The 11,504-nt window shown below is 36.4% G+C and overlaps 1 protein-coding gene across 2 annotated transcripts; it reads left to right on the top strand.

The window, feature by feature from the left end:
* Window positions 1-1,369: 1,369 nt before the first annotated feature.
* On the top strand, window positions 1,370-11,210 carry LOC140006010 (protein PLASTID TRANSCRIPTIONALLY ACTIVE 10-like). Of its 2 annotated transcripts, XM_072047510.1 has the most exons (12): window positions 1,370-2,157; window positions 2,922-2,981; window positions 3,091-3,120; window positions 4,380-4,453; window positions 4,938-5,019; window positions 6,075-6,148; window positions 6,323-6,389; window positions 6,948-7,040; window positions 8,084-8,260; window positions 8,337-8,387; window positions 9,060-9,211; window positions 10,560-11,210. In XM_072047510.1, the coding sequence occupies exons 1-12, from the start codon at window positions 1,414-1,416 to the stop codon at window positions 10,996-10,998; spliced, it is 2,043 nt and encodes a 680-aa protein (XP_071903611.1). In that variant the 5' UTR covers window positions 1,370-1,413; the 3' UTR covers window positions 10,999-11,210. The 2 variants fall into 2 exon arrangements, with proteins under 2 accessions (XP_071903611.1, XP_071903612.1); XM_072047511.1 differs by lacking the exon at window positions 8,337-8,387.
* The last annotated feature ends 294 nt before the right edge of the window (window positions 11,211-11,504 follow it).

Below are 11,504 nucleotides of genomic sequence, written 5' to 3'. Positions count from 1 at the left end.
TAAATGGGTCAAAATATACTCATTTATACCTATTTAATAAATGGGTGTACTCAATTAACCATTTATGATTCACTTGAAATTTTACTTTTTTTTTTATAAATTTTTTGGCATGTTGTTTGCTAAGAAATAATGATATATTATTATTATTATTATTAGATAGGTAGGAAATTCATGTACTTAGCACTCGCTAAAAATTGTGTTCAAATGCATAATTATTTTTAAATGAATATAAATGGACGAGTCGAGTCAATTCACTGCCCATCAATTAAATAGGTCCACTCAAAATTCATTGCATATTCAAATTCACTTATCAGTATCACGACGAGTTTGAACGAGTCAACATAATTGGCTTATGATTGGCGTCTCTAATTTTGTCCAAAACACTTGCATACCAATTGCCTTCAAGACATTCTCCACACTCAATAACTATCAAATACTATAGGTTGCTTGTTTCTGACAAATTTTCTTGATAACGTCTTCTGCACAATGATTTTCTTCTCTTCAAAAGTAGTCAAGTGTGCACTGCCAACTCTAGCTCAATGCCTAATAAACTTCAAATACTAGAGGCTGGTTATTCTGGTCATATATTTAGTGCCGGGGACCGATAATTCACCTCTTATCATGAAAAATTGAGTTGTTCTCAGAAATTCCTGTTAATCCAATTTTCTTTCCTTAAACTCTTTAATCTTTTTTCAAACAATTGCATCCCAAATTATTTCAAGACTGGAGGACTAGTGTACAAATACGATGTACTAATTAAAGTTCTCTGGTCTATCATTTTTTTTTTCCATTAATCCATAATCGATATGAATTTAATTGCTATGCGGATTGTGAAATATTATTCATTCTGGTGCCAAATGCTGATCAGTATAGGTGATAAATCATTACAGCATTTACAAATCAAGAAAAAGGATAGAATAGAATGCACTCAAATTACACAAATATACATTTTATTAGCCACCAAAAAACATATACACAGAGCTCAAAATTCAGCATATTTTGAGGTACAAGCACAGCCTGAGCTTCAAAAAAATTCAATTTCAACTTTATCCATGAGTTCCTCAACCATTTGTTGTCTATTTGAATTCGAATGAAGAATTGTTCCATCTTTTTTATTATTTTATGTTAATTCATGAGTATTCAGTTAGGAGTTTATTTGAAATAATCAATATATTTGTAGCGTGTTGAATGAAAAATATATTTGTGATGTACGCAAATAAAAATTTTTGTGCAAATAATACCTATCCAGACACACTTAATATTTAGTTAATGTGCTTGGAAATTTGATTAAAAATTATTCCTCCTGGTTAATTAATTAAACCAACTCTATCCATAACTAATTAAACTAACTTTATCCATTCCACACTATTGTCTACCCATTTCCCCGCCCTTTCCCACCAAAAATCCAAAAAGATGCACTCTCTTCTCCAACTCCAAACCCCCTACGCTCTCTCTCCATTTCTCCTTCTCCCACCTAAAACCCACCTTAAACCCTGCAGAAAACTCCCGAATTTCCAATCCCATAAACCCAAAACCCCTTCTATATTTATGACCTTAGCTTACGGCGCAGATGAGCTTCCGGTAGACGAGGAATTTCTCGAACAATATGGCCCAAAAGACAAAGAATCCGAGGAAGAAGCCCGGCGCCGCAACTGGGTCGAGCGCGGATGGGCTCCGTGGGAAGAAATCCTTACCCCCGAAGGCCAATTCGCCCGGAAATCCCTCAACGAAGGCGAAGAGGTCCCTCTCCGAGACCCTGAATCCGTTGAGGCTTTCAAGATGTTGAATCCAAGGTACAGAGATAAGAAGATTAAGGATATGGGATTGACTGAAGATGAGTATTACGCGAAGCAATTCGAGATAAAGGGTGAGATTCCTGACCCGTTGGAGACTATCTGGGCTGGCCCTTTGGTGTTGAGACACGTGCCACCACGTGACTGGCCGCCGCCCGGCTGGGAGGTGGATAGGGAGGAGCTGGAGTTCATACGCGGGGCACACAAGTTGCATCATGTGACCAGAGTGGACTATGAGAAGGTGGAGGAGGTGGCGCAGAAGGAAACTGATGATATGTGTTTGGAGAGGTATAAAGTGTTCCTGAAGCAGTATAATGAGTGGGTTGCTGCAAATAAAGATAGATTGGAGGAGGAGTCTTACAAGGTTGAATTTTGATCTTATTCTCCTGTCTTTCTGTAGTGGTAGTGGAAGTTGTGATTTTATTGTATTTTCTCTGTCTATGATTGTCTATAGCTTTTACCATGATCACATTCGTAACTTGTTTAGTTGTTAGAGCATTAGCCCAGGATTTGAATGTGTAAAATTTTGCTCTCCATGGACTTTTGAGTAATACTTTTGGCTTTTATTTAGGTGGTTCTAATACATGTTTGGTAGTACCGAAACCGGGATGTTGTAAATATTGAAACATAATTGAATACCCGTGTAATATAAGGGTAGGAGTGCTGATAGTGGAAATGGGCACTGAGTTCTTGTAATGAAGGTAGCAATTTTCAGTACATGATGGAAAAAGTACATTACCTGCTCGAGTATCGTTATCAGTATGCGATTCTCGGTGACATACAGACTAACAGATAAGTATCTTTGTGATAGACCTGACATGCAATATTTTTGTTTCTCTTGAACCAGAACTGATTTTCCCTCATAAATAATATATCCTTTTAAGATATTGGTTGTATATGTGATGCTTGTTTGCATCTACCTTTTTCATAATTATGTTGTAAGATCCCCTCAAATAGGTAAATTTGCAGGTACAATGTAAGTATATATTGTCACAGTATTGCGTATTTGTAGTTTCTATGTTACACTTTTCCAATTGTGGCCAAAAAATTGATAAAGAAATCAGTTGTGAGATATTTCTAAGTATTGGATTCAGAAAAATTACTTATTGTTTTCTTATGACTCTGCAGCATGACCAAGATTACTATCCTGGAAGAAGGAAAAGGGGAAAGGATTATGTGGAGGGGATGGTACGATATGGTGTTAATCTTTTTTTTTTTTTAGTTTTTCTTATTGTACTTTTTGACTTTATCCTGGTGCCATGTATGGATGATACTTATAGTTCTTTTGTTTTTGCAGTACGAGCTACCATTTTACTATCCAGGACAAGTAAGTTGCTTTTATGTCATGCATATTTGTCTTTTTCTTCGTTTATGAAACCAATACTTCTACTAACCCTAAGACTAAAATATTGGTCTATTTCTTTCTAATGGATACTTGGTGACTAAGAATAGTTAGTTGTAATTTGATATACAATTACTGATTGTATAAGTGGTGTTCACAATCTACAATCTTAGTGATTTTCTATAATTTCATACCTTAAGTCCTCATCTTATGAGCACCATTGGACTAAGCCATCTCATCAAGTTTTCCAGTATGGACTAGTAGTACATTCTCTTGATCTCTTAGATTCAAAAGGATAAAATTAGTGATCCTTTTGACACAGACTGGGGCGTCTTGTGTGGTGAGCAGTAGGTAATCCTGCATTTTTGGGTCAAGAGCTTATTTACAGCTCAGAAACTGTTTAGGATTTCTGGTTGTAGTATCTCCAGACTCTTCCAAGTCTCTTCTGTTTTCCTTCCACAGCTGGGTTGGAAGAATGCCAATTACTGAACCAATGCTTCAATTTCTATCTTGAAGTTAATAGTCAAAAAAGCCAAGCTAGTAGTAAGATTTGAAATTTGTGACATCATCTTAACTGAAGAGGAACCTGACGCAGATAAGTTGGGGAGGTATATATCAAAGCTCTGCCGAAAAAATTTGGACTAGTGTTGGCAATCTATTTTGTCATCAGAATGATTAGATTAGAAGTCCAAATTCTGAAATCTTGTGGTGTTTTTCATTTTAAAGTATCCTTTTAATTAAATTAAAAGGTTAAATGGAGCACCTTCTTCTTGCATCTATCAAACTTGATATATACGAGTAAACATCTGATATGCGTAATGTTCATGCAACTAAAGTATCAGCTAAATGACACTTCCGTATAAGCTTGTCGTACTTAGTTTCACATGTTAAATATACAAGCCCTAAGCCAAGAAACTTATTTGCACCAACAACATTAGGTTTTTGTTCTCAAACATTTCGTACTCTGCAAGGCAATGTTCTAGCTTTTGTCATATTGAGCAAAGGAGGGAAATAAAACTTAACAAAAAAGAGAAATCTGTGCAAGTACTTTTCCTTGAATAATCCCATGCTTTTCTCAGATGCAAGTTGTCTATGAGCCAAAATAGCTTAGCATGCTAGATGCACTTGCATTGCTGGCATACATGTTAGAATCTCTTATTTACAGATGCCAAGAAGTTAGAGTCAGGGCACTTAGGACCCCTGTTTTCTTTAGCTGCGACAGTTATTGGGAGTGTTTTTTGCAGATTTGTGCTGGTAAAGTGACTGGCGTGCACCTTTATCAAGGAGCGTTTGTTGACATTGGAGGTGTCCATGACGGGTGAGTGTTGTTTTTGGGCCATTGGCCAATTTATTGTGTTTGATGTGCATATTGTTTCATAATAAAATTCAACTGTCTATAGTTCTGCATTGATTATCTTGTGTGAAAAGAAGTACTTCTCCGGTGATGTACACTGTGCCTTGTGATTGAACCCATTCATTAGAAGATACCACCAACTGGAAATTGGAATTTTATGTTGACTAAGATTCTGGTCGCTAATAATGAAATGCTGCTTGATATTTCCACAACATCTCACAGTAAGACACATGCTCACAACTCTAATGGCATTTATGAGTTATGACCCCATAGGACATTCTGAGATTATGATATGTCATCATACAGCTATGAGCAGTTGCAACTGAATAGTTCCTGAAAGTTCAATGAAATTGAGAGATATATGGAGTTCTCATGGCGGACTTGTAAAAAATTGGTGTGCTAATGGTGGGAAATGCTTGCCAGATTTACATCTCCAAATGTGTTGCAGGTGGGTTCCTATCAAACGTAATGATTGGTTTTGGATCCGCCACCATATAAAAGTTGGTATGCATGTGACTGTTGAAATTCTGGTGAGTGATACTTGGTGCTCCTATTTATATCACTAGGTTTAAGGGCATTTACATTTTTGTGAGTGTTTTCCCCTTTCAGAGTCCTAGCATATGAAATTATTCACGGTGGTTCTTTACGGGTTCCATCAATAATGTATGATCAGATCTGGCTTCATAATTTTGTTTTCTACTAGAGTTTATTGTTTCCTTTCCTTTTCCCCTGCTGTTTAGATTATCATCTATTTTCATAGATATGTGCTTCACTTCCATACATGTACATAGGCTTATTTGGTTTGCCTCACAAATTGGGAGTGGATTAGTGATATTTTCCCACTATTGTTGTGTAAATTGGTTTCTGTTAATTTAATATAACCTAATGTTCATGCTGCATAGTCTTGGATGAGACCTTTTGATGCCACACGGTATGGGCCTTTGCTTAGCTGAGTAGATGTTATGGGCCTTTGTTCCATGCTTCATGGGTACCACATCACATCACTCACTTCAACTCATCCTACATCATAATTAGCTCTTCCTTTATGTGTCTTAGGCAAACTTTGTTGTGTGTCTGACCACTATTTTTGTCAATCACGCATCATCATCATGACCATCTTGGAGTGTCAAGAGCCTGCCTACAGAACGTTGTACCTTTCATGGCCTTATAACGTCCTGTGGTTGAGGTTAGGAGTAAGGATCTTGTCAGCACGTTTGTCTTTCTCGGGGACTAGTGTCCTCAAAATTCTCAAAGAAATGCATATTCCTTAAGGACTCTTTTGTTGATCATATTATCCTTGTGGTGTTTACAGCTTTGGTATTAAGGTCCTGGGACCACTATAAGGTCACCATGTAAGCTCCTTGCACATGACTCAGTGATCATTTTCCTTAAGTATCAACTTTACCTTATCTGGACAGAAGAACACAGAAATGAAATTTTGGTTCTTTGTATTCTACTTGAAATGTCTTACAAGAACTCCTACTTCATGGATTTTACTTTCCCTTTCAAGTGATATCCTAATAATATCTGACCCATTTTAAATGACGGTGATCTCACTTTGAATAAAATTTTGCCTGTTTTGCAGGCAAAGAGAGATCCTTACCGATTCAGGTTCCCTATTGAGATGCGGTTTGTTGACCCTAATATAGACCATCTGATGTATGTTGGGGTGTATTTTTCTTTTTATATTTCATTCTTAGATTGCTTGATTTATTCTACTTAATTACGTTGCCTAGTTATTTTATTAATCTTCCCATGCCTGCTGGTAATCTTTGTTTGGTTATCCAAGTGCTCTGGCTGATTGATTTCATTCATTTGTCCTCTTGTTTTCAGCTTCAATACATTTGATTTTCCACCAATATTTCACCGTGATGATGATACTAATCCAGATGAGTTGCGTGTGAGTACCATTTTAATTTCAGAAAAGTTGCATCTGATACCTCACGTGTATTTTATGATTAGCCTATCTCTATTTGCATAGATGCTTTAGCATATTTATCTCTAAATGCTAATTCATCCATGTGGCATGGCAACATAAGTTTTTCTACCTTTTCAAGAAAGAAGACAATGAAAAAGACTTAAACCTGCCTTTGTGGCTCCTTTAAATAGCAGCTTAATGTACATTGTTGACAGGAGGAGATGCTGAGCTTATTTTCAATAAAATTGTAGATGAACCTTGATATATTGATAATTTGTTGGCATTTATGGCCACATTCTTTTTCCTTTGGTAGTTAAAAAATCAAATGAGCATGCACTTTTTGTGACATTCTTATAACAGCCTGGTTAGTAGTTTGATTTGGAAGATAGAAGTTATTTGTCATCTTGAAGCTTATTATCCCTTCTTCACAAATAAGATTTGAGTTGTGTAGGTTGGGCCTGAAGTATTTTAATTGCAGTGCAAACACTGGATATGGGTTTAATCTGATGCTTTTTAGTTGGTTGTCCATCCTTTTTACAGCGGGATTGTGGAAGAGCTCCAATTCCTAGAAAAGATCCGGGCATCAAGGTGGAAGAGGAACCATTAATATCAAATCACCCTTATGTTGATCGAGTAAGTTTCAATTATCTCCAAAGCAGGCTTTTCCTTGTATTTTTCTTGCAGAGTATATGAAAGTTTTCATCTAGATTCTGGTTTCCAATCTGCAAGGTTAAGAATAGCCTTTCATACAACATGCCTTACTTATGGGATCTGGGGGCATGTTGAGCTGAATGCATTGTGAATTTGTTTGACTTGTGCCATGCATCTGTAGATTAACTTGTAACTGAAACAAGATTAATTATCAGAAAAGGACAATATAGAAGAAATCAAAAAACTTTCTCTTGTAGGTGTTGAATTACCTTTGCTGTTGATTTCTATCTCAGAGTTTTATTTAATTGGCGCAACATTTCCTCTGTTAATTTAACTGAGGTATACCATACAGGTTACATTTATTCAGATTTTTATGGTTACCAGATTTATAGTAGCATTTTATTTTGTTTCCTAGTGAATGAAGGTGCACAAAAGTTTCCAGCCTAGCTGAACAACTCCGCTTCACCATCTACTGCTATGCTAAAATAGTAATCCTGCTATTTTCTTGAACATTTATGCATTAGTCATTTATTAGCCGAGTCTTGAGTAACTCATCTAAGTGATAAGCATTGCTTTAGCATAAGTACCTGAGCCGTGATGAGAATACAGTCACCATCTTTGATAAGTTGGATAAAAAGTGGTCAAATGCTAAAAATATTACCTTCTTCAATTATGATCACATTTTTAACAAGTTCTGCATTTTTACTGTTTCTTTTTCCCTTTTTTATTTTGCTTTTTTCATTTTTATTTTTATTTTTTCACATGGCTTTTAGGATCGATTGCTAAAGAATGTTGGACTTGCATATAGTTTCTGACAAAAATCTCTTTTGCTCCATTTTTTGCTTCCTGTTGTTCCACAAGGATGTTCACTGCAGACATTACTGATGAGTTAATCTTTTCTCATTATCAGTGGAAAATTAATCTTTTTCTTGCTGTCTTCACTTAGATAAAATGCTGTTTGAACTTGGGCAAATGTGATATTTTTAACTTCTGCTCGAGTTGGTTATGCAATCATTTTGGTGCAGCTGTGGCAGATCCATAATGCGGAACAGATGATTTTGGATGATTTGGAGGCTAATCCTGAAAAGTATGAGGGCAAAAAGTTGGCAGAGTTAAGTGATGATGAAGATTATGATGAAGAACATAATGTTCAGTATGCCAAAGGTGTTTACAAGAAAAGAACACTACCATTAATGATTCTGGTAAGCCTTTATTCTGTATATTAAAGTGGTCTGCTTGGTTATGCATATTTTTGACCATGCTTGCACCGTGTTGCAGAAAACTAGTGTAAAAGATCTCGACTTAGAAGCAGCATTTGCTGAGCGTCAGGTTTGCCATAACATTGATTTCATGATTTATGTGCTTTGAATATCTGTATGTTGTTCTTAGGATTTTGGATGTGCTGTTTCAGTCTAAACCACTAATTGGGAAATTTGAACCATGTGCAAACATATTCTCTCTGGATGTATATGCATTCATTGTGGATTTCTCAAAAGTCTTACTAAGGCATTGTCAACCAGAATGGTTGACTGAAGATGCTACTTTTTGGCCTATGGCCTCTAATACAAGACTGCTGAGACAACTTAGATATGAACTGGCTCCAGTTTGCTACTAAACAGATTTGGAGCATGCTTTCTTTTTTCCTTTTTTCCAGGTGTACTTATGGAAACCTTACAGATCGATTTTCACTTTGTTGTGTCCTGCTGTGTAGGTGATGCATATCATCTCTTTGATTTTCTCTCACTATAAAAAAGTAAAGGCACCTAATAGACAAACAACTTTTTATTGACCTCTTCTTATTTGCCTGCCTTCTTGCAAACAACTGATAACATCTCTTAATGTTCCTTAGTGCTTTTATCATCACCTGGTTGTTATACTAATCAATGTAGAAGAACTTTGATGAGGTGGAATGTATTTCTACGAGGATTTTCTTTAATTAAATTTGTTTGATGAAGCAAAGGTTTTCCTTTCAAGATCTTTCTTATTTTTCTGTTGATGCAGCACCATAACAAATTGAGAAAGGAAGCACAAGAGAGGGGAAAAAAGTACAAAGTTACCAAGATGAGGAGAAATGCTGAAATGGATGAATACGACCTTATCCATTGGCGTCGATCATTTGAAGAAAGGGAGGCTCTGATTAGGGATATTAGCTGGTATATCCTTCTTTTCTTTTCCTTTTTAACTCCGACTCCCCAGAATCAATTATTCTGGAGTGCAAAATGTCAAACACATTAAAAGTATTAGTTTAACACTCAAAAGGGCATAGTTAGCACAAGTTATTTAACGGGGGTCAAATGAAACTCAGCAGTCTGTCATTGAATTGAACTCGCAATTATGTTTTCACTTTTTATATAGCTTGTCAATTCCAACCAACCTTCCCTTTATTCAGATTTTTGGGAGATGATGATATTGTAGCGTATATACCAATTTGGAAAAGAAAATGATATTTACTTGAGTGCAGGTTGTTCTGTGAACGACTGTCTCTAGAATACATGAATATGCTGCTTGAAATATCCTTTTGTTTCTAATGTACCAAATACCCCATATTATTGTATTGTGCCCTCAAGCTTCTCCCAATTTGGGGATTTTTTTTTAATAGTAATTACTTTTAGTTTAGCAACACATCTAACTCCAATTGTCTTACTGACAATGAGGCATGACATGTGGTCATTAACCAACATTAGGTAGATTGGTAATATTTGTTGTCAATTACCTTTTCTTCCTTTTTTAATTCTGCCTGCTATTGGTTGTTAAGATCTTGGCACGTTGGAAATTGGTGCTGAAAGGGAATAAGCAATTTACTGAAAGACATACTTTTATTTCCTGTTGCTCATGAGGATTTTAACTGCTGGAGATTATGGCACTTTGGAAGTTGGTGAGGATAGGAAAGAGCAATTTGCTGAGGCACATACATTTGTTTCCTGTTTTAACTTCTGGATATTTTGTCATCAACTTCTATTTGCTAATAATCATCCATATAGTGCAATTTTTTATGATTCTCCTATAGTTCATACTTGCAGTCATCTATGACCAGATATCCTTCTTATGTTGTTTCTTATTTGTGGTCAAGATGTAAACTAAGAGTCATTTTGCATTGCTTTGAACGTGCTTATACATGTTTGTAAAATAATTAGTAGTTAAGGACATCCACTTTTATTATCTACTGATGCTGCCCAAGAATACACATGAATACGGCCACTAATGAGCCCTGGAACATAAGTTTTTGGTTATTTATCAGTATCATCAAGATTTTCGTAGTTAAAGAGCCACTGTGCAAAATAGAATTGTTGTTTAGCTTGTTATAGCATAGATGCTACACAGACTATATTCTTTTTCTTTAACTTTGCAACATTTTCATCATCTGGTGAGGCTGGGACAAATTATTAGAAGCTTTCCTCATTTCAATCTTGTATATCTTTTTTGTTTTTCATATACATCAGGATTAATGCTAGAAATACTTAACGTCTGCTATTTTTGATACTTTGCTCTATGCTCTCACAGCCGTCAGGCCCTTGGGCTTCCGTTAGATGAGCCTGGGCGGTATGTGGACAGCAGCTACTTTGGCAAGGATCAATATGATCCTGACAGCCCTCTGTATCGTTATGACTATTGGGGGGAACCAAAGAATTCAGAAAAAAGTAAGCAGGAGCGGATGAAAGATGCCCATAACAAATCTATTGTTGGGAAGGGTACAGTTTGGTATGAAATGTCTTATGAAGATGCAATTAAGCAGAAAATGCAGAGGGAAGCCGAAGGACACACACAGGAACAATTTGATGAAGAAGACATGGATGGAGATGGAGATGGTGACGACGAGGATGATGATGATGATTTTGATTACAGCATCTTGTCTGGCCCCAGTGTGGAATTGTCTGAGCAGCCTCATGTTAATGGTACAGAATCATCCAGATTATCTGATGAAGGGATGTTTGAGAATTAGTGCAGCTGGTACTCCGCCCTGCCCTGTAGGAGTTGGGATTATGTTGTTTGTACAGTAATAGGAAAACAGAAGAGGAACCCCAGCAGTTCGGATATACCTTTATTCTCCCCAATATTGAACCAAGAAACATATTCTCTACGGCATTGGGATGTATTTCTAGGTTTCTGGCAAGTCTTCTCAGAGTCTATAAAACTTGCCTTTCATTTGCTCAATCAGGTTAATAACTTAAAAATGTATTATAGTGTTCCATTAATGCTCTACTCACACTGGACGTTAAACCGTTGGACCTCCTCCTGTATCCTATATATAGTAGGAGCGCTGGGCTTCGCAAAGACAAAACAGAAAAAACTCCTCCAGCACCCTGATTTGATTTTCATGCCTGGGCAGCAGAGGAAAAAAGATCTTAATACTAGTCTACACGGTCCTAAGAAATTGGCAAAGCTCTAGCTATTCCAAACTCTTTGATTTGGAAAAGGTACGAGCGAGAGCGACCCCCATGATTTTTG

The sequence above is a fragment of the Coffea arabica genome, chromosome 4e (genome assembly GCF_036785885.1).
Source record: "Coffea arabica cultivar ET-39 chromosome 4e, Coffea Arabica ET-39 HiFi, whole genome shotgun sequence".
In the NCBI taxonomy this organism is placed as follows: domain Eukaryota; kingdom Viridiplantae; phylum Streptophyta; class Magnoliopsida; order Gentianales; family Rubiaceae; genus Coffea; species Coffea arabica.
Note: the sequence above shows the minus strand (reverse complement) of the source record. Positions and strands in the feature narration are given on the sequence as shown.